Genomic DNA, 23,156 nt, shown 5'->3' with positions numbered 1-23,156 from the left:
CAAACAAATGATTTATGCAAAATTTCATCTGGATAGGGCAATAAATGCGAACTGTACTTTGTTTACAAAAATACATGGACATGACGGACGGACGGACGGACATGCATAAACCGACTCAGAATGTGATTCTATGCAGATCATCAAAAGGAACTATGGGTCTATCTCGTTTCCTTTTGCCTTTTACAAACAAATGCAAAAAGTCATAATACCCTGACCAACTTGTGATGTAGGGTATAAAAAAAGGTGTAAAAATGCACTTAAAATACTAAAAGGCACTAAATGTCGTACCCTTTGGAATATTGTGAATGATCACAACTAAAATCTAGACATTAGGTTCAACAATTTAGTTTGGGAAGTGGTGGTAGGTGTTTTTTGGAAATGTGTACTAAGTGCAACCAACTGTACTAAATAGTGCTAAATTCGATACAATTGGGTTTTGGTTGAAGTAGTTGGGTTTGGAAATGCCTTCAGCGACCGTACGAAAACGTAAAATTGGTACATCGTGAAATCTGAAATTTGGCATTAGGATCACTGTTAGTATGTAGGTTTGAGATTTGGAGGTGGTTTTACAAATACGTTCTAAAAAGAACCAAATGGTACTAAACTTCGTATTTTGAAGAGGAGTTAAGTTGGTAGTCTTAAATTAGACATTTGGATCAACTTAGTGCGGTTTGGTTATCACATGGCTGGGGACTTTGAAATACGAACTAAAAAGGTCTAAATATTTGGAAAATTTTGAGAGTGAAAAAATGCTTAAATCTGAAATTTGGAGTGTGAGTCTTTGATGTTGTGTCGTATAGACAAACTAAAGGCTTTTTCGAGATTCTAACAATACCTGTAACAAAAGTACTAATATGCACTAAATTTGTTAACATTTGGAATTATGTCAACGGATGGTGGTAAAATTCTTGAAATTTGTTATGAGAACAAATTCTTGGAAATGGGGTTTATGTTAGGAGCTGGAACTGTAATAAATGGTACTAAATATGGCTGTTTTGGGCGAACGTAAGAAGCTGGTAATCTAGGGTCCCTTTTGTTGTAGTTTTTTTTTAAAAAGAGGCGGTTTTTGGCGAAAAGTACTACATAGTACTATATTTGCTACAATTTGGTATTGGGTGAACTGATATCTTAAAATGTCTGAAATCTTAAAATTTGCTATAAGGGTCGCTGTGAAGGGATAGAGGTAAAATTGTCAATTTTAATATTTAAATTGCTGATGGCATCTGAGGCGGAGGTGGGTTTGGAAATGCATGCTGTATTTTTACAAAAAGCACTAAATAGTACTAAATTTGATATTGGATGAGGGAATAAAGCTGAAATCCTGATATTTTGTATTGGGTGGCCCTTTTTGTATTGAGGAAAGGACGGAAATCCTCCAAGTGGATATTGAAGACCCTGTTGAAATCAGGAATTAAGATATGCAGTTGGTTTGGAAAAGTGGAAAAGTGTACCATACATGTACAATGAATACTGAATGGTACTATATTTGTTATTGGGTGAAGGAATAGAGGAAACATTTTTAAATTTAAATTGCTGACGACATCTGAGGTGGAGATTCGGAGGTTCAAAGTACAAGTGTACAATATTTGTTCAAAAAGGTACTAAATAGTATTAAATTTGGGATTGGGTTGGGAAATATAGCCTATATTCCGATATTTGGTACTGGGTGAAGGCATATGATTGAAATCCTCAAAGTGGATATTGAGGAACCTGTTGATATCAGGAATTGAGATATGGAGGTACTTTTGGAAATGTGTACTATAATTGTACGAAAAGTACTAAATCGTACTATAATTGGTATTGGATGAAGGAATAGAAATATCATTCTCATATTTGATATTTAGATTGCTAATGACTTGTAAATGCGTCCTACATTTGTATGAAAAGTTTCTAAATGGTACTAAATTTTGTACTGGCTGGAACCCTAAAATTGATATTGAGGCCTCTGTTGGTATCTTGTGTTGAGATATGGAGGTGGTTTTAGAAATGTGTACTATAATTTTTCGAAAAGTACTAAGTGGTACTAATTTGGGTATTATGTGTAGATATGGGGTTAAAAATTCTGAGGATTTACATAGAGGTCTTTGTTGGTGTTTGTGGTTAAGATATGCCGATTTTGCAAATGCTTACCATAATTATTCGAAACGTACTAAATGGTACTAATTTGGGATCATTGTTGGTGTCTAGGTTGGAGAGATGTGGATTGTTGTGGACATATCAAACTTAGATCGAACTCGGAGATGGGTAATATCTTCAAAGAAAATACTTTTCTGCACAGAAAGATTTTGCTTCAACTTTGCGAATCCCAATATTTGCATCAACGCTAGGTCAGGTGTGAAAATGGTCCACTCCATCAAGTACCTCCCCCACAAAGGGTCAAAATTTTGAATATTTATAACTTTTATAAAATGTGATGGAAGTTTCCGATTATCTTCAAGTCACAATATTTTTAAAAACCCATTTTCTGGTGTGGAATTGGAACATATCGATCCACTCCATCAAGTACCTCCCCCACAAAGGATCAAAATTTTGAATATTTATAACTTTTATAAAATGTGATGGAAATTTCCGATTTTCTTCAAGTCACAATATTTTTGAAAACCCATGTTCTGGTGTGTATCAATCCACTCCTTCTAGTACCTCCCCCACAGAAGGGTCAAAATTTTGAATATACAAGAAGCTCATAAAATGTCGATTCCATTGAAACTTGACACATCTCAATATTTCTATCAACTCAAGATCTGTTATAAAAATTGTAGAGATCTGATCATTTATCCTGGTACCTCCCCCACCTAGGGTTTAAGATTTTGAAAAACAAAACGCAGAATAAGCTTCCAACTCTCTACAAAATTCAAACACACAAACATTTTGGTCTCAAGATGATATATATATATCTGCAAACCCATTTCGGTACCTCACTCACAAAGGGTCGCCGATTTCAATACTGTCATAACTTGCGAAACAAGTAATCGATTCTTTACAATTTACCATATCTGAATATTTCTCTCAACCTGTAACCTGGGATAAATATGAAATTTATGATCTCGCATAACATTGGATATAAATTTCGATTTTCTTGTAATTTTGCCCATACCCATATTTATATCTGTATTGGATGAAGTGTAAAAATGTAATACTTCGATCGACCATATCTGGTGCCTCACGCACATTTTAACATTTTCTAAAAATGATGACATATTTTATAAAAATTATAAAAATTGAAGCAAGTAGTCGATATAGTCCAAACCTGTCACGTCGCAATATTTATATCATATTTATTTAAGTCCGATACGAAATGGACAATATTGGCCCATTCCTTTGGTACCTACTCCATAGGGGATCAACAATTTGAATAATCATAACAGATGTTAAAATATATCTAAACAATCAAATATTGGTCGAATAAACTCTTTTTTTTCGTTGACACTGTCTGCCAAAGATTTTGTCGGGTGATTTTGACTCAGCTTTGGGACATTTAAATTTATCGGTAAAAATGATTACAAGTCAGTAATTTCTAATGTCTTTTTCAATGGGTTTTAAAAATTCCATAGTCAATTGATTTCGTCCTTAGCCTTAAAAATAACGGACAGCTCCTGAAATCGCCATTAACTCTGATTTGGCGTTTTTTTCTCTCTTTTATAATACATCATTCTCGTCTACTTAACCACACTGATGTCATGCCAGCTTGACACAAAGCAAACATCAACATGGCATTCAAAGGAACAAGAAAAATATAACGTTAATAAAATGACGTACAAAAGGCTTTGATAGAATACGAAATAACCGGCCAACCAGTTTCACAGCAAACCAGGCAAAAGGTTTGAATGAGTTCGAATTAAAATTTATAAGTTTAACAAAATTTGGAGTAGAGTAGAGAAGTAGGTTTTGATTATTTATTTAATCTATTTATGTAATAAATAAATTATATTTCAGAAACATTCCATTTCGGCATTTTGTAGCGAGTGAGTGCAATGACATAGGGTTACTTCTATGTACTCTACTTGTGTATATTTTTAGTTTGTTTTAAGCCAAACGTTTGCTGCATAGTGGAGTATATGTGGAAGTGTTCTATAGGCATTTGAAGTCACATAGAGCAAAGCGTGCAATAAAATGTCGAAGGTTTAATATGAGTTCGTAATGAACTAGTAATAAGGGAGAAAAGTTTCTTTTTTTATAAGAGACCTATGAAAACAGTCCTGTGAAAGCCGTACAAACTTTGCTGGGCAGACATTTTTTATTTAATATCCAAAAGGTTATGTCCCTTTGCATTAATATCACAGCAGACACAGTTACCATTCAATCAAATTCCTTTTTGATTTGTAGGATTTCGAGCTGAGCTGGCTATAATTCTGGCTGGATTCTACACCTATGTGTCCGTGGCTGTACTGTAATTTAATAAATTAAAGCCATTAAATAAATATTACGATCTACCGGACCGATATACCCTCCACCAGTAGTTAAAGTCTGCAAAAGTACAATAAAATTGGCGGTACCTTATGATGGCCTACATAGACGATTCTCTTTCACATGTTGTTAGCGGGAGAATCAAATTCTAAAACTTGTTTGTTCGTTTGTCAGTTTAATTCTAATTTTATTGAACAAAATGTATTACTTAAGTGCTAGTACACAACAGAAATCTTAGGGGGGTTTAATCTTATGCATCTACTTAAGGCTACAAACACTTGACATTTCTAATTCTATGCATAGGCCTAGTGCAACACACAATTGCTGTGATCTATATTTACTCCCCAGCTGAGCGCATGTTTATGGGAGAATATTCTTTATTATCAATGCGTCTCCAGCAGCATGAAGTGTTATCATCCCTTATGCTCTTATCTTTCATGCACACACATTTACAAGTACTCTAGAATGTTGGGTTAAAATTACATAAACATTTTATAGCCTAAATCACTTAACGATCTAATTTATTGCAGCAGTCTTTCATGTTCATAGTTTTATGAACATTTTCCCGGGCGGCAAATAATTTATTTAGACATCCTGGCCTCGGGGAAATTGAATTTCGGTTATGCGTTTTAATTTTTTCTGTCTTCTTATAAATAAAATAATTAGAATTATTATTACTATAAGTACTAAAATAAAAGCTACGTGTGATGAGATGTGATGGAACTTCAAGCCTCGCAATTCCACATTTTCTTTCTTTAACTTGTCCACGAATTTCTTTAGCTCGTCAATTTCTTGATGATGATTGATAAGTATATTTCCAAGGGGTTTGATTGATTCTTTTTCGTCCGGACTTACATCCTTCAAAAGAAACGAATGGAATTCTGTGTTTATCTCGTTATGAACTCTATGCACAGCTACCAACGTTACTTTACCGATCCTCGCTGTACAGTCTGCATCCAGCGTGAGAATTCCTTGCTTTGGAAGTTCCATAATCGTCTGTTGTTTGTGAGAGCATTGCAAATGAGCTGTTGTACTTGAAAAGGTTTTAAAAAGCCAATTGCCATTTCGTTTCAATGGCATCCAATAAGGCATTCGTTCCACTTCGTCATAGGCGCAGTTTAGTTTTATGTGCGGTCTCAGAGGAGATAATTCACAATTATTTGTAGTTGCATCTCTCCATGGAAAATTCTCTTCGCACATTATCTCCTTACCCAACGTCTCTTTGCACTCATTCAGCATAGGCTGTGTTAAGAAATGAAAAGAATCCAGCTCAAAATTATATACAATGTACGGGGAATTCACCCGGGCTATCAATATCGTATTTCCTTCTTTAAATGGTATCGGAATTACTTTGTAAAACTGGGATGACTGCCGATTGAACAGCGGTATTTTTATATTAATTACCAGTTGGGACCCCACAAACGATCCGTGGCACGTCATCAAATGTAAGATCTCTTTTAATTCCATTCCTGTACGCTTTCCTGGCAGTACATATTTTTCAGGCAGAGCATCTCGTATTTTTACTATCTCTGCTTGTAATTGTTTGGGTGTTATCAGGACGGGATGAAACTTACCGCTGTTTACATCAATTAATGCATCAACAACTTCTTTTTGGACTTCGTCACATTCTTCCAAAAGCTCATGAATTTGTTTTGCTATTATAAAGAATCGTATGGATTCTCTATACACGAAGTAATTCTCATTCATTGTAGCACTTATGTTCTCAATTTTGCCTTTGATATCCGAAAAGTGCGAATTCACTTCCTCTGTGGTTTTCCTTAAAAGATTTACTGTAGCGTCGACTACAGATGTCTGTTGTTTTGCTAACTTCTTCAAATCCTTTTGGTTGGCTAATAGATTTTTCATATTGCTCTCCATAGCTACTCGATCGTCATCGTCCATTATCCCAAATGCCCAGTGTTGAAACGAACCTACAAATTTCAACGGAGCTCCTCTTTTTTGACGATTGTCTTCTCTGAGGAATAATCGATTGTTGGTCTTTATCTTATTAATCTTGAGTTCCATATTGTTAATCGTGGACCAACACTGCTCCTCAAAAGTTTGAAGTCGTGGGCATAAGCTTTTTGATGTTTTCAGCAATTCGGAAGCCAGGTCTAATGTTTCTAAATATGGTTTCAGCTCAAAGTACACAACCATATTCCATGATGAGGAAACCATGTGAATTTGAGACATGGGATCCAAATATACCGCAGCCGAACTATTCAGTTCATGTACAGATGATGCCTTGGTAGATATTAGTAAAAATAAGTTCAGCATCATTGCCCACGTTATTGGTTGTTTCCTTATTTTTCGCTCACATCTTGTCATATTAGTATGTGTAATTTCCGCCTGTTTTTCCTGTCTGGGCAATTCTTCAGATTCCTCGTCCATATGCTCCAATGGACATAATTTGTTAATTGGCCTCTTTATCACGCCGTCTTGTGTTTTAACTGTCACAATCCTTACAACTCCGTCCTTCCCTGGATGGACTTCTACCACCTTGGCCAGTGGCCATCGCGCCGCGTGCGTTTCTTCGTTTTTCAATATCACCACATTGCCTATTTCCACATTATTATTTTGTTTCTTCCATTTCATTCGGTTTTGTAATGTGGTTAGATACTCCTCTTTCCATCTGCTCCAAAAATGACTTTTAATTCGTTGTAGCAGTTTCCATCTATTAAGACATCCTAAGTTACCTTCATCGATAGTCGCCGGTGATTCTAACATCGGACGGCCAATTAAGAAATGTCCAGGTGTTAAAGTGTCAATATATTCTGTACCGCTTCCAAGTTCATGTAGCGGCCTCGAATTTAATACTGCTTCAATCTGAGATAGCACCGTACTCAACTCCTCGTAAGTCAATTTCGTATCACCAATTATTCTTTTTAGGTGATATTTCATGGACTTCACTGCTGCTTCCCAAATTCCTCCAACGTGAGGAGCTGCCGGCGGAATGAAATGCCAACTTATTTTTTCATTTTCCAAAATGGGAGCTAACTTCGTGTTGTTTTTAACGGCATCCAAAAAGTCTCTGTCAAGCTGCCTTGCTGCCCCTACGAAGTTCGTTCCGTTGTCTGAATATAAGTCGGTTGATTTTCCTCTTCTCGCGAAAAATCGCCTTAGCGCCGCCAGAAATGCTTCCGTTGTAAGTTCGCTGACAGCTTCCAAATGAACCGCCTTAGTTACCATGCATACGAACACCGCTACGTAACCCTTCATAGCCTTCACTCCTCTTGTTTTGGAGCACCGTATTTGTAGCGGACCCGCATAATCAATGCCACAGTGTTGAAAGGGTTGATTTATACTGACACGGTAAGCTGGTAAATTTCCCATCAATTGATTTCGCACTTCACCTCTAAAGCGCGTACATCTTGGACAACACCTAATGCAAAGTTTTATCCTATTTTTAGCTCCAATAATCCAATATTTTCGTCTTAGTATATTTTCCATAAGTCGATTTCCTCCATGCATCGTTTGAATATGACAATTTCGAATGATATTTCCCGCTAATCTTGACTTTTGAATAATTATTGGATGCTTTTGGTTATAGTTCAGCTCTGACAAAGCAAGTCTTCCACCAACCCGCATTATGCCATTTCGATCCAACTGTGGATGTAGTGAAGCTATTTTACTTTGATGATCCACCGTTCCCAATGTCTTCAATTTCCTTAGTTCCACTGGCCATTCTCTTTCTTGATGTAGTTTTATTATCTCCATCTCTGCTTCTTCCAACTCTTTTGCCGTCAAATGCTCATTTACTGCTCGCTTCTTTTTTAGCCCTTTTATAAAACGCAGTAGATAAGCCATTACACGTATCTGTTTCTTAAATGACGAATACTTCATCATACTTTCATATAAGTGGTTTTCAGTCGAAAACTTTACTGTTGTTGCTACTGTTTGATTTATGTTGCTTTTTGGCCAATCTTGTTCATCTTTTTTCAGCCATTCGGGGCCTTCCCACCACAATGTATTGTTTGTCAAAGTCTCCGGTGGGACACCCCTTGAACCCATATCTGCTGGATTCTCCTTTGACTTGACGTAGCCCCATTTCGCTTCGGGTATTCTCTCCAAAATATCCATCACCCTTGTTTTTATGAACTTATCCTTGTTTTTGGAGTTGTGAATCCATGCCAAGGAAATCATGGAATCACTCCAAGCAAAAGTTGGTGTTGCTGACTTCAATACTCCTTTGATCTTCTGTAGTAGTTTAGCCAATAGATGTGTTGCACAAAGTTCCAGCTTTGGAAGCGTCTTCCTATTTTTTACTGGATTTACCTTACTTTTTGCAGCCACTATGGTCACCTGCGAATTTACCTTAAGGTATACGACTGCTGCATAAGCCTTCTCGGAAGCATCTGCAAACCCATGTAACTGTGCAGTTTTGTCTTCCAATATTCCAAACCATCTTGGAATCCTTAAATTTTCTAAAGCAGGCAGACTGTATGTAAACTGCCGCCAATCTCCACTCAATTTCTCCTCCAATGGCACATCCCATTCTATTTGTTGTATCCATAACTGCTGTATAAATAGTTTTGCTGTTACCGTGACTGGCGTCAGCCAACCTAATGGATCGAATATTTGTGCCAGTCTTGACAATGCTATTCGTTTTGTCAACTTGTCTTCTTTTTTAATTTGCATACTAAATGTAAAGCAATCGATCTGTGGATTCCATTGTAATCCCAATGTTTTCAAGCATTCATCTTCTTCTATTCTCAGCACTTCATTTTCTTCATTCAATTTCACCGCACTCAATACTTCAGGAGAGTTTGATATCCATTTTCTTAAATGAAACCCATAATCCTCCAGTTGCAGCGTTATCTTCTTCTGCACCTCCCTGCATTCTTGTTTTGTATTCGCTCCTGTTAAAAGGTCGTCCATGTAGAAATCTTCTTTGATCCTCTGAGCGATTTCTTGATTCTGGCACCTATTTCCAATTTCTATGAGCGATCTTACAGCCAGAAATGGTGCTGATGCAGTGCCATATGTTACCGTAGTAAGTTTATATTGTTGGATAGGCTCCGACGGATTACTCCTCCACAACACATGTTGGTATTCCTGGTCTTCTTTTTCAACTTTAATCTGACGAAACATTTTCTCCACATCAGCTGAGATGACAAACTTCCACGATCTCCACTTTGTTACAATGTCAAATATATCTTTTTGAAGCCTTGGTCCCACGTGAAGTATGTCATTCAGCGACTTCCCATTTGAAGTTGTCGATGAAGCATCAAATACCACTCTAACTTTTGTGGTTAGACTTGTTTCACGTACCACTGCTTGGTGCGGCATATAATACAAAGCCTTCTTACTTGGATCCACCTTTACCATTTGGCCCATGGATATGAGCTCGTTCATTGTTTTCTCGTACTCTGACTTTAATTCCGCATTATTTTCTAATCTTTTTTCCAAGTTTATAAACCTCGCCATGGCTCTTTTATATGAATCTCCCAAATCTTTTTCTTCAATTAACGGCAAACGCACGACAAATCTTCCTGAATTGTCTCGGCGTGTTGTGTCTTCATATAACTTAAGGCAGTATTCGTCTTCTTCGGTCGTTTTTTCATCTTCTATTTCCTCTATTTCCCAGAACCTCTCAATTGTTGTTGTTGCTGCCGATTTCTTTATGTTCAATCCAGGATTTACTACTACTGTTCCAGATAAAATCCAACCCAACTTCGTATTTTGTCCCACAATTTGCTCATCGTGGCGAACTCCTTCTTCCAATATTTGTGAGTAAAGATCGGCTCCAATGACTAAATCGATTCTTTCCGGGCTGTTGAAATTTGGATCTGCCAAATTTACATTTCTCCATTTATCCACGTCATATTGAAACCTTCTGTCGGGATGTGCTGATGCAAGTGCTGGAAGGACTAGTGCTTCTGCCTTAATCATTATGTTGCTCAAAAATCTGGGTCGTAGTTCCAGTGCAACTTTAGATTTCGCCACGCCAACTAGGGTCTCTCCTAGACCTTGTAACCTCACTTCTGTCTTCTTCCTTGGTAGCTGCAACAGTTGAGCCGCGTCCTCTGATATGGATGTAATTTGTGATCCTTGGTCTATCAGCGCTTTGACTGTTACAAATTCTCCATGCAGTGATTTTATACGAACTTGGGCTGTTGCTAGCAGAACATTTGTTGTTGTATTGGTGGTCATTGCTTTCGTATGTCCTCTTCGCTCTAAATGCATCACTGTGATGTGATTCATTCCACACTTCTGGCATTTAATTTCATTGTAACATTTTTTATCCTTGTTGTGGCTTAAGCATCTGAGGCAGACCTGTGCTGATCTTGCCCAATTGTATCTTTCATTCGAAGATAACGCCGAAAATTTTCTGCACCATGCGATATCATGTCCGCTCATTTTACAGAACTTACATTGTTTTAATTCCGCTACCACTGCTGATTTTTCTTGGAGTTTGTACAGTCCTATGTTATTGTGTTTTCTGCCTACTGAAGCTTCCAAGGCTTGAAACTGCTGCTCCAGGAAGTCCATCACATCCTCAAGTTTTTGGATGTCCTTGGATTTCTTTACATTCTGCTCATAAAGAATAAGCCCATCCTTATCCAGTTTCCGTATAATTATTCGGGCTAAAATGGGATCCGCTTGCTTTAGGGGAATATCCATTGCTTTCAACGCCTGAATACTTTCATTTACATTGTCCAGCAAATTTCTTATGCTTATTGCTGACAGGCTGTTGATGTTTTGATGGTCCAGTATTCTATCTACCAATTTAGTGAATAAAATTCTCCTGTTGCCATATCTTTTTTCCAGTAATTCCCATGCTGCTTCATAATTTGCCTCGGTCACTTGAAGATGTTGCACCAAGCGAAATGCCTCTCCTTTTAGATTTGTCTTGAGGTAGTACAGTTTTTGAACTTTTGATAATTTGGAGTTTTCATCAATCATCTTTTTAAATAAATCGTGAAATGAACTCCACTCTTCCACATGACCGCTAAAGGATGGTATTTGAACTCTTTTTAGTTCTACTTCCAGTGACTCCTCTTTAAGACCATCTATCCTTCTTATCATATCCTGCATTTTGCTCTCAAACTTTTCTTCAATTTCTTCAAATTCGAGATCTACCTCTTCCATTCCATGCACCGTTGAGAGCTCGAGATGCAATTTCCTAATTTCATCCATATGCTTCTCCCACGATGACTTCATGTACTCCAAAGCATATTTTGATAGTCCAGCTAAATCGCATTCAACGGCATCGGCGAGTTTGTTTACTTTTTTCCTGAATTGGTAGATGATTGCGCTTACTTTTATATTCGCCTGATTGCCCATTGGTGATGATTCTATATGGGTTTGTCTTTCTTCCTCATTTTCTCTTTTATTCTTCTCGAACATCAACATAAATTGTTGCATTTGTTGTTGCATCTGTTGTTGCATTTCCTCTTGGAAGGCCTTTAACTGTTGATCGAGCATTAGCCCATGCACTTCGGGCTCTGCTTCTTTTATTACCCTTTGCGGTTCTCGCTCGACCTCTTCTTCCAAACTCGCTAGGAGTTCCTTTGCTTTTCCATAGTTCAAGTTGATGAGATCCCAAACATTTTCTTTGAAATAGGGATCAGTGTTTTCGCCATGCACTCTCAGCATTTCGTGGTTCGTAGTGGCTTCCTTCATTTTGCTTTCCAGGGATCGTAGTGTGTCACCCATGGCTGCTTTCCGAACCATGCCTGCTTGCAGTTTTTCCTTAATCCCAATTACTTCTTTAAGGAGTAGGCTTTGGAGCTTATACAAGTTATGTCTCGACGCCATTTTTCCTTGTTTTGTGAAGCAAGTAAAATTTGTAGTTTTAGCTTCTTTTCTTTTAATGCCCCTGTGGCTTTTTTCAAAATTATTCTGTTTTATTTTTTTGCTTTTGTTGCCCCTATGGCTTTTTTTGATTTTTTCTTTGCCCCTATGGCTTTTTTTTGTTTTTTCTTTGCCCCTATGGCTTTTTTTTTGTTTTTTATTTGCCCCTATGGCTTTTTTTTTGTTTTGCCCCTATGGCTTTTTTTTTTTCTGTTTTGTTTTTTTTTTTACAAAAATATAATTCTCTTTTTTTTTTTTGAAATATATTTTTGTGGCCGCTGGTTTTTTTTTGTCGAAGGACCAATGTTAGCGGGAGAATCAAATTCTAAAACTTGTTTGTTCGTTTGTCAGTTTAATTCTAATTTTATTGAACAAAATGTATTACTTAAGTGCTAGTACACAACAGAAATCTTAGGGGGGTTTAATCTTATGCATCTACTTAAGGCTACAAACACTTGACATTTCTAATTCTATGCATAGGCCTAGTGCAACACACAATTGCTGTGATCTATATTTACTCCCCAGCTGAGCGCATGTTTATGGGAGAATATTCTTTATTATCAATGCGTCTCCAGCAGCATGAAGTGTTATCATCCCTTATGCTCTTATCTTTCATGCACACACATTTACAAGTACTCTAGAATGTTGGGTTAAAATTACATAAACATTTTATAGCCTAAATCACTTAACGATCTAATTTATTGCAGCAGTCTTTCATGTTCATAGTTTTATGAACACATGTGTTGGTATCTATTGCGTGTACCAAATTTTAAACAAGTTGAAAATGTTACAAAGATTAAAAAACAAATATCTACTATCGAGAGTGGGGATTACGTGGGCAATATAGTAAATCTTGGACCTATGTAGTCAATAACAGCTACAGTGGTTAGCGTCTATTTTTAACCGCAAACAGTTTGTTGTTCCTATCTCGCCGAGCTGAGTCGATCTATGCATGTGCGTCCGTCTTTCCAAAATCAATTTTAATCACGCTACAGGTCGCAATTATTACCCAAACGTCACGAAATTTTGCATGGAGTTAACCGATGCCTATTGTTGAGGGGTTGAAAATATTAAGGGGTTAAATTGGACTAAAACTGAAAAAAATCTTGATTTTTGTAGTTGCCCCAGGGGGTTGCAATTATTGGGCAATCAACGGAAATTCGCATGGGGCTAAAGATTAGGGCTGGGCAGAAGCCTACCTACCATTTGGTGTGGTCATCGGACAAAAAAAAAATGATAAAAAATAAAAAAAAAAATTCGACTAAACAGCGAATATTTTTAATTCAACAAATACACGAAAAAGTTACTTCTGATCGTTATATTGATGCTGATGTACAAGACATCGCATATATAGCAAACTATATATCATATCATACATCAACAAGGAGGTGTTAGTTAGACCGCTTACAAATCAAAAACGGCTGGACGGATTTTGATAATTCTCACCAATTCAGAATATCAGAAAAATGTGAATGTTTTTCTGTAAATTTTGTCATTCCGTTCGTAAATGGGCCATATCGGTCCCCATTTCCATAAAGTCCCCATATAATAGTACCTCTTAATATTCGGTATTTTCATAATTTTAGCGAATTTTTTTATCAGAATTGTTTCAAATTTAGGGTTCGCAATCGGTATAGTTTTGCAAAAAAATAGTTTTGCAGGTCCATGTCTTCTTATATCCCCGGATTTCATTTGAATGGTATTTTTTGGACTTTATTTTATTTTATTTTTGGAAAATATGGGCCCGACCGAACTAAGATGCTTTTTTACTTGTTTTACGTGAGATTTTTTTTTTAATTTGACTTACAATATTGAATTCAACATGTTGTAATATTTATTGCACTTTACAACATTATGTGTCCGATCTTCACAAAATTTTGTATGGGGGTAGGGTTAGGATCAGAATAGAAGCCTATATGTTTAGAAAATGTTCGCAAACTATTTACGGTTTAAAATGACCGAAAAACCAAAAAAGTCTAGATTATGCAGTCACCATACTAAGGGCCAATACACATGGATTTTTTTATGAAAGAGTTAAGGACAGCGTTGAAGCCTGGCATTTTGGATGGTCATCGGATAACATTTATATTTGGCGAATGTAGCCAAATATCAGAGGTACAGGAAATTACATTAAGTAATCTAAATATACAAATATTGTTTTAAATACCCATTAAATCGACACAGGGCGTAAATGACGACCTCGTGGTCAAAAGCCAAGATAAAACTTTTGCAGGACTATGTGACATTATTTCAAGAATGAAATGAAATTAAAATTGCTGTTCTTTCCTAGGAAAGGTATTTGACATAGTAAAAGTATATGCTTCATCAAATGTGTTTCGAAAATTTTGGTTTAAGATCAATGAAACTTTATTCTAGTCAAAAGAGTTTTACATGTGCAGAAATCATACCAAAAATTGTAGTGTTGCAGGGTATCAAATGGTCGGCATAGCCCTTACTTGTTTTAAAATATTTCTTGCCAAAACTGGATTTTTTACATTCTTGTCGTAGATATTTCAAAATGTATTCTAAAAAAGTCAAAACATAGTGACATTTTTAGAAATTATGTTTTTATTAGACCCTCAGCCATATGACTACTGGGAGTATATATCATTTGGTACGGCTAAGACGTGCCTCATCGAAATAACGGTTTTAGATCCTAGGTTCCTTGGGACCAAATCCATTTCAGGACATTTGAAGAAGATCGGGGATGTTCGTCCAACCATCTGTCTGGCTAGTGCGCACGATCAGAATGAGTAACGGAATTCGGCACAAATTTGTCAAATTGTATTGAAATCGGTTCAGACTTGAATATAGCTCCCATATATTTTGTCATTCGATTTCACATATTTTATGCATCAAACACGATGTGTGTGTCAAATTTCAACGAAATTTGGGATGTGTGATGCAATTCATTTCAAAAATTCATTTGTCAAATTATATTGGCATCGTTTCATACTTGGATATAGCTCCCATACATATTTTGGGTCAATGTCATGTATTTGATGAACCAAACCTCTCCAATTTTAATGAAATGTTAAATCTTTAGCGAAATTTTTTTGACCAAAATAAATTTGCGTAATCGGTTCAGATTTGAATATAGTTCCCATATATATTTTCGGCCGATTTTATGTATTTGGTGCACCAAACACGCTATGTATCTCCAATTTCAATTAAAACTGGAATGTGTGGCGGAATTTGGTCTACAAATAAATTTGTCAAATTATATTGAAATCCGTTCATATATAAATTTTCGGCCGATTTCGTGTATTTGATGCACCAAATGTAGGTTCAGTTGTATTGCTTCCTCAAATCCCTCTAAGAGAAACATAAATGCCGTTCAACTTCAGGAGAATACAGTTTCCTGTACACTTGACATTTGCTATGACAATTAATAAAGCCAAGGACAAACCCTCCGCCGTTATAAATTTAAATTTTATAAATTTCCTGCATTTCTCATGGTCACTTAATACATTTTCTTATTCTTTTAGTTCGAATTCCAAACGAAAAATGTAAACCGGCTCTACATTTATTTATTTTGTTCATGGCTAGAGGTACAATGTAGTATATATCAATTTCGACCTAATGGAGCTTTTCCCCTTTCCAGTAAATTCAAAACAATGAAATCCAAGTGAAGCTTGAAAGCATAACGTACAACAACAACAACTTGTGCATCATACAACTATACTGAAATACAGGCACGTGGCATCATCTGTGTGTATGTGTAGGTTTTTAGGGGTTGATTTCTTTCTCTTCTTTATGTACACGAGTTTTATGCTCTGACTATAACAGACACCGAAAGCAAAATACTTTCCAATTTCTAGTGGGTTGAGGTAGTCCCAGTCTGGTTGGATGGAAATGTGTTCTAGATGTCTTATACGCTTACAACTGTCCCTCACATTAAGTTGAATGAGTATGTGATGTTCTGTTATATTTGGTAATAAAATATATTGAATTACAACTCAATAGGTTGGGAGAAACGAAAATCAGGAGATATAGTTATGTGGGTATGTGAACCGCGAACCGACAAATATAATTTCTAGAACAATCATACGAGATTTACTAAAAACTGGTGTGCTAAAATTCAAACAGACCTACATACATTTTTGTGACAAATATTTGAAACTTTTACAAACGAAAAGGGACACCGAAAAAAGTCATTGGTTTTTAGCTTGAATCTCAGCAGGGTTAGAGTATTGTTCTTTTCAACACATCTGTCATCGTTTTAAAATAGATTGAGAGAACGGGTTAATAACCTTGTCAGCAATCATTCAATAATTTTTAAATTACACAAAAAAAAAAAAAAAAAAAAATCAAAGATATGCCTTTTCAAATTGAGTTGGGGTAGTTACCAGTTTCTAAATATGTTGTACACACAGTGTGCCGACCACCCACCACTTTGGGAATAATGTTGTGTGTATTAGGGCAGGTCGGTTTGCCACAAATCATGTGTAGATTTTCTTTGTCAGAAGGAACTAACTATGGAGTTTAGTGTGGTTAAATACCATTTTCTCTTCAAATTATTGTCTCTTAATTAAAGTCGACATCAATATTTTCTATAGAAACAAACTCTGAGTATTAAATCGCTAATACAGGGTGAGACAAAAAACTGCAACAAAGTTAAACATTTGGTGCTCATGTTGGAATGTCCAAGATCAACGGTCAAAATGTTTGTATGCCCAAGGTTTTAATACACCCTCCAGAATATTTTCGAGATAATAATCGGCATTGATTCTGATGCCACGGTCGATTAATACGAGCTGAGAGCGACCATCGGCTGTTATGGCGGCCCACACCATCACCATGGCCGGAGCTTGAGTTCTGGTTGCCAACCGAAGGTGCACATTTTCAGCTGACCTCTTTGGCAAGTAAACACAATAATTATGTTTGTTTACAAACTGCTGGACAACGAATGTTTTCTCATCGGAGAAAACCAAATTCGGCAGTTCACCACTTTTGGCCAAGCACAGCAACTCTTAAGCTCTTTTGAGTCTATTTTCTTATTGTAACGGTGTAAGTTCTTGCACTTTTTGGAATTTCAATGGCTTTACTCCGAGCTCATTTTTCAATATTTGACGAATGGAATATTGCGATATGTTCGGCTCACGAGCCATTTTTCGGCCACTTCTGAACTTTTCGAACCATTTCCGTTGATGTTGCTGTTTTCTTCCGTCCTCTTCCACTTCCTTGACGTCGGGCTACGCTACCAGTATCACGGTAACGAGCGATGGTACGACACACAAAAGATTTATTCACATTTAAATGCTGGAGTGCTCTAACGATAGCCACTTGTGGTTTTCCAGCCAAGTATAAAGAAATCACACTATCACGCTTGGATTGCATCACGAATATTTTTTTTCTGGAAAATTCTCACCAAAATGCTTTTGTACGCTTGTAAACAATATAATGAGCTGTTACTGGAATAATTTTAACAGCTGTCGGAGGAGTGGCTTGGAAATGACAGCAGTCTGAAGTTGGTACCAGTTTTTTCATCTCACCCTGTATTAACTCCTAAACAATTATTATACAGTTTTGGATTCATTTCACACCCAACACGTTGCTACTCCTTCAAAAGATTCCTTTTTTTATATAAATTTATTGATAGAGTTTTGTTTTATTTCTATTTAGTTTTTTAAAAACAAGACGCAAAAAACTTGAAATTAAAACTCACGCTTGATTTGATTCGAAAATGTTTCCGAATGTCATCCATCCCGACAATTTTTTGGATAAAGAGATATGGTCACCTAAGAATTCGAAATTTCAAATTACACATAATTTCGCTTGGCTTAATCATTCAATAGACCGAAAATCATGAGGTACTATTGTAGAGGAACTATTCAAAAAGCAAAAAATCCCATATGTCACATTTCTAATTCTTAGAGTAATTTCCATTTTCTATGTAAAATTTTAAAACGACTGATTGATTCTCCGTTCGTCCGCCTTTCTAACCACGGATTTATGTAAGATATATCGTACGATTTATATACACGTCAATCCTAAAAGTATGCTATGGTTTTTGTTACCATAATGTAAACAGTAATAGTTGATTAACTAGACTTTCAGCGGCGTTTTCTTATTCGCACGGAACATCGTTCTACATAAATTAAAAAAATAAATTAATTTTCTTTCCACCCTTCGCTTATATATCCAACCTAGACGTGTGTTCCGATAAATGATAACATTTTATTAAAATACGACACGTGTTATATTTGATATATTGTCGGCTAATCCATATTTTTGGAAATATTATTGCAAAACTTAATGTGAACTAAAACAAGTAAAAAAGTATCAGTCGGTTTTGCCGACAGATGTATACCCCCAGCCTTGAGTTATGATTATTCAAACTGTTGAGCCTTTATGGGGGAGGTTCCGAAGCAGTTGGCCAATATTGCCCAATAACAAGACAAATTTTTGGAAAATGTTGAAATATGCCTGAGGTGAGAGATATGGCGGACCATTTTCATACTTTATCTAATACAGAATGAAATATTGGTATGTGCAAAATTTGAAAGAAATCGAACATTTATGTTCATATTTATGCGAAATCATAAAGATCGATGGTTAAGAGAAATATGTAGTCAAAGCAGATTGTAAAGAATAACCGAATTGTTTTGCAAGTTATGACAATTATAAGCATTGGAAATTGTGACCCTTTGTGGGTGAGGTACCAGAAGGCGTTGGCGAATATATATCATCTTCACAACAGATCCTTGCGTTGGCAAAAATATTTGTATGTGTGAAATTTGAAGAGAATTATATGCTTATTTCGATTTCTTGGAGCGTCTTGTTTATCAAAAGCTTGAACCCTATATGGGGGAGGTACCAGAAGAAATGGTACGATCTTTACCATCTTTATTACAGATCTTGTGTTGAGAGAAATATTAAGATGTACCAAGTCTGAATGGAATCGGATGTTAATTTTGCGTTTTATGAGCCTTATACATGTTCAAAATTTCGACCTTTTGTGGGGGAGGTACCAGAAGGAGTGGACCGATATATTTCATCTTAACACCAGACCTTGTAATGTGTGTAATTTGAAGACATACATTACAATTTTTAAGAGAGTAATTATTCAAAATTTTGACCCTTGGTGGGGGAGGTAGTCGATGGGGTGAACTGGTATTTTCCATTTTCGCATCTGGCCTAGTAATAATACAAATTGTAGGATTTGCAAAGTTAGAGCAAAATTGGATTATCATTCTTTCTGGGCGGTAAAATATTTTTTTGAAAATTTCGAACTTTTGTGGGGGAGTTACCTGAAGGATTATACCAATTCTGCCCATTCCGAACTTGATCTAAGCTTGAAGAAAATTACGATGTAGCAAGTTTTGACCAAATCGGATTTTTCCTTCGGGAGTTATAGTACTCACCAGCCAGCCAGACAGACAGATCGACGGACGGGCGAACGGACATTGTTAGATCGACTCCAAATGTCCTGAAACCGATTCGGTCCAAAGAGACCTAGGGTCTAAAACTGTTATTTCGATGAGGAACGTTTTGGCCGCATCAAATGATATATAATACTCTCTCTAGCCATATGGCTGAGGGTATAAAAATTTGATCTTCGAGAATTTTGACCGTGTGGATGAAATTTTATTGATTTTATTTACGGCTTGATACATATAAGCCTCAGAAATGTTTTCCTTTGGACATTAAAGCCCTAAATTGTTGGGAACTCCAACAGCAGAGGCTGAGGTGTTACAAAGGATAATAGTTTTAGAGTTGCGTAGTGTTAGAAGTAAGCTTGCACATTCTCATCCTGAACTCTTTCTCTCTCTCTCTCTCTCTCTCTGTCACGCAAACCACATTTTATGTCTTCCAAAATCCCAAAAATTCAAAATTAAATTTTCGCCGCCGAAAGCTTAGGTTGGGTTGAAAAGACGAGCAAAACAATTGCCACATGTCCTTGTGGACATACACTTAGGCCAGTATAGGCATGTTGTGAGCACTAGACTAAAAGGTTGTTGAAAGAAGACCGACAATTTATGGTCTATTATAATTGAAATTCAGTTGACTTAACAAACTTCCTTAACTATTTTATATCATTTATCATGATGTGGTTAAGGTCTGGTAGGAAGTCGTTCCCTAAAAATTGGGTTCTAATATTTGCAAACACTAAGCATCGGCAGGAAAATGTTTCCAATGTTTCGTCATCATCCCGGCATGCCCTGTATATGCTGTTATCTGCACATCCTATCTTATATAGATGAGCTTGTAGGCCCAGATGTCCCGTAAGGATGAATGTTGCCACACTAATCTCTTTCTTACTTAGTAATAAAAGATTTCTCGTTCTTATCTCATTGGGGTCGATCAAAGAATTTTTTTGGTTGTCCCTACGCCTTCAATATTCCATAGGAACATGTGGGCTTTTTTGTCCATTTCTTTAACTATAGACTGTTGCTAATTCCCTGCCTGCCTCTCAATCTTCGGTATTTTGATGATTTTAGCGACATTATACGCCGGAGTTGTTTCAAATTACGGATTTAGAGTCCGTAATAGGAACTACAGTCTGTGACAGAAATTTGTCTATTCATGTCCAAGTCTTGGTCATTGTAATGACTTATGACAAAAGTTGCCTATGCAGGTCCACGCCTTCGTATAAACATCAATATAACGGTTATTTCGGAATTGTTAAGGTTTTATCAGAATTTTTAACGAATTTAATTTCGGCCCGGCCGAACTTACTGCTATTTACTTGTTGAATTGACTGTTTTTGATGTTATAGCGAATATAGCGATCTTACTGTCCGTTATGACGTTTACGGTAGCCGGTCTCGTGTTATCATTAAGCCAGTTCGCCCGGACTTACGCTTGAATGATTCTTCAATAAAAAAGTCTCAGTCTACCTCTTTCCCTAGCAGTGAGCCATCTGTACAACAGCAGTTGGCGATAGGAATCCGCCAACCCACTAGTAGGAATTAATGTTTCATATGAGTCAGCTACAATTTATTCAGGTATCGGTCCGATACAAAATTTACCATTGAATCTCCCTTTGTCACCTGTAAAATTTTTTGATGGTATGTAACGTGTCCTTTACTTATCAACCTGTCCGTCGCTCTGAGCGTTAAGGCCACGACTTCCACTTCGTACCGTATATGAATATCTATTAAGTGTACATATATAATCGTCTCTGAAGTCCTAGTGGGTGCTGTCCTCATTGCACCGCAAATACTTTGGATTGAAACCCCATTTGAGCCTATAGCCCTTTTGCTTACTTTGCTCTTTCTTGGTTGTGGTCTTTCTAATTAAGTTTCACACCCAGATATTTAACCTTATTTGAAATGTTAATTTTCTAGAACAGAAAGACTGGTTCATCGATGTGTTCCAGTTTTCTTTTACTACTGAAGAGACATATCCCATATTGAAGAGCTTAAAACCAGTAAAGAAAGTCTAAATGTCGAGCGGGCCGACTTTGGGATACCCTACACCCCTTTGCATATTTAGTAGAGCTTCATATAAGAAATAAAAAAAATACAACAAATCGGATGAACAATATATAGGTATTTCTGAACTGATTTTCAATAAATTTGACATACTTGTTTCTAGGCTCAATTTGGTCGTAAGTGTCAAGTTCCATGCCATTTGGGCTAATGATACACGTTTGGTGCGCAATAAAAGGCAAATCGGACGAAGATATATGTATATGGGAGCTGTATCTCCTCGTCCTTGTGTAACGTGCTGATTTCATCACGTACATTTATACGAACAGACAACCGTACCTATTACACAATGAAAACAACAACAGCGGCCACTGCAAGTGAGAACAACAACAGCGACCACTGCAAGTGCGACGCTAACAGCACCAACCAACCACCACCACCAACATGCACACACGACTCGGTCATACGCAGCCAGCAAGGCGACAACAGCACTAGCCAGCAAACGCAGCATTCATTGGGCGCGTGGTGAACAAAGTAGTTTTCGGTGGTGTGCTGTTCACAGCGTAAGGCTAAAAATTCGCAATGACTTGGTAGAACCGGTCACATATAGTGTTCGGTTTGAGGTGCGATGAAGGAGGGCTCGCTACTGCAAGAGCTTGCCAAAGGGTAGCTAGTGATTTTTCTAAAGATCATCGGCCGTCCTCCGACTAATAAAAGCGTTAGTCGGAAATACTTTTCCAAGACTGGCTCTCATTAATTTGAGTGCTGGTAATTCATTTACACAGGAGTCTCGGCTCGCTGTTCCACAGGAGCTTCGGCTCGCTGTTCCACAGGAACTTCGGTTCGCTGTTCCACAGGAGCTTCGGCTCGCTGTTCCACAGGAGTTTCGGCTCGCTGTTCCACAGGAGTTTCGGCTCGCTGTTCCGTATTGTAGTCAAACGTTGGTAGTGGAGTAGACGTAGTTAGAGAATCGTAGCTAGGCTAGTCACCTCGCCCCTGTAGCCGACCAGAATAACAAGAACCCGAGCTGCCGAACGAGCCACGATCCATCTACACGGCGTAACGCATCGGTTGTCGAATCTACCCTCAACGAGCTGCCGAACACGAACGAGCCCCGTCCAACGCATCGGTTGCCGAATCTTCCCTCAACGAGCTGCCGAACACGAACGAGGCCCATCCATCTACAAAGCGTAACGCATCGGTTGCCGAATCTACCCTCAACGAGCTGCCCAACCAGTACGAATGTCAATCTGCTCACGAAGACCTGTACAGCTGCTCCCGATTACCTTCAAATCGTCAACAAGTTCCCGATTACTGTCAAATCGTCAACAGAACGCATCGCCCGAACACAATCATCGTAATTCCTGATCGTCGACAATCGACGACCACAAGCTCCCGATTACCTTCTAATCGTCAACAACCCTCATCACCCGAACACAATCATCGTAATTCCTGATCGTCGACAACCGACGACCACAAGTTCCCGATTACCTTCAAATCGTCAACGACCATGAGTTCCCGATTATCGTCAAATCTTCAACAGAACGCATCACCCGAACACAATCATTGTAATTCCTGA

General features: G+C 37.3%; 1 protein-coding gene across 2 annotated transcripts; it reads right to left on the bottom strand.

Annotated features, from left to right (window-relative positions):
• Positions 1 to 4,559: 4,559 nt before the first annotated feature.
• LOC131801074 (uncharacterized) lies at positions 4,560 to 12,391 on the bottom strand. Of its 2 annotated transcripts, none has more exons than XM_059119072.1 (2): positions 5,332 to 12,391; positions 4,560 to 5,262 (listed from the first exon to the last, which is right to left on the bottom strand). In XM_059119072.1, exons 1-2 carry the CDS (start codon positions 12,163 to 12,165, stop codon positions 4,990 to 4,992), a joined length of 7,107 nt encoding a protein of 2,368 aa, XP_058975055.1. In that variant the 5' UTR covers positions 12,166 to 12,391; the 3' UTR covers positions 4,560 to 4,989. The 2 variants fall into 2 exon arrangements, with proteins under 2 accessions (XP_058975055.1, XP_058975056.1); XM_059119073.1 differs by having other exon boundaries at positions 5,099 to 5,262; positions 5,337 to 12,391.
• Positions 12,392 to 23,156: the final 10,765 nt, after the last annotated feature.

Source organism: Musca domestica, unplaced genomic scaffold, assembly GCF_030504385.1.
Source record: "Musca domestica strain aabys unplaced genomic scaffold, Musca_domestica.polishedcontigs.V.1.1 14, whole genome shotgun sequence".
NCBI lineage: Eukaryota > Metazoa > Arthropoda > Insecta > Diptera > Muscidae > Musca > Musca domestica.
This window is presented reverse-complemented; position numbering and strand designations above follow the sequence as displayed.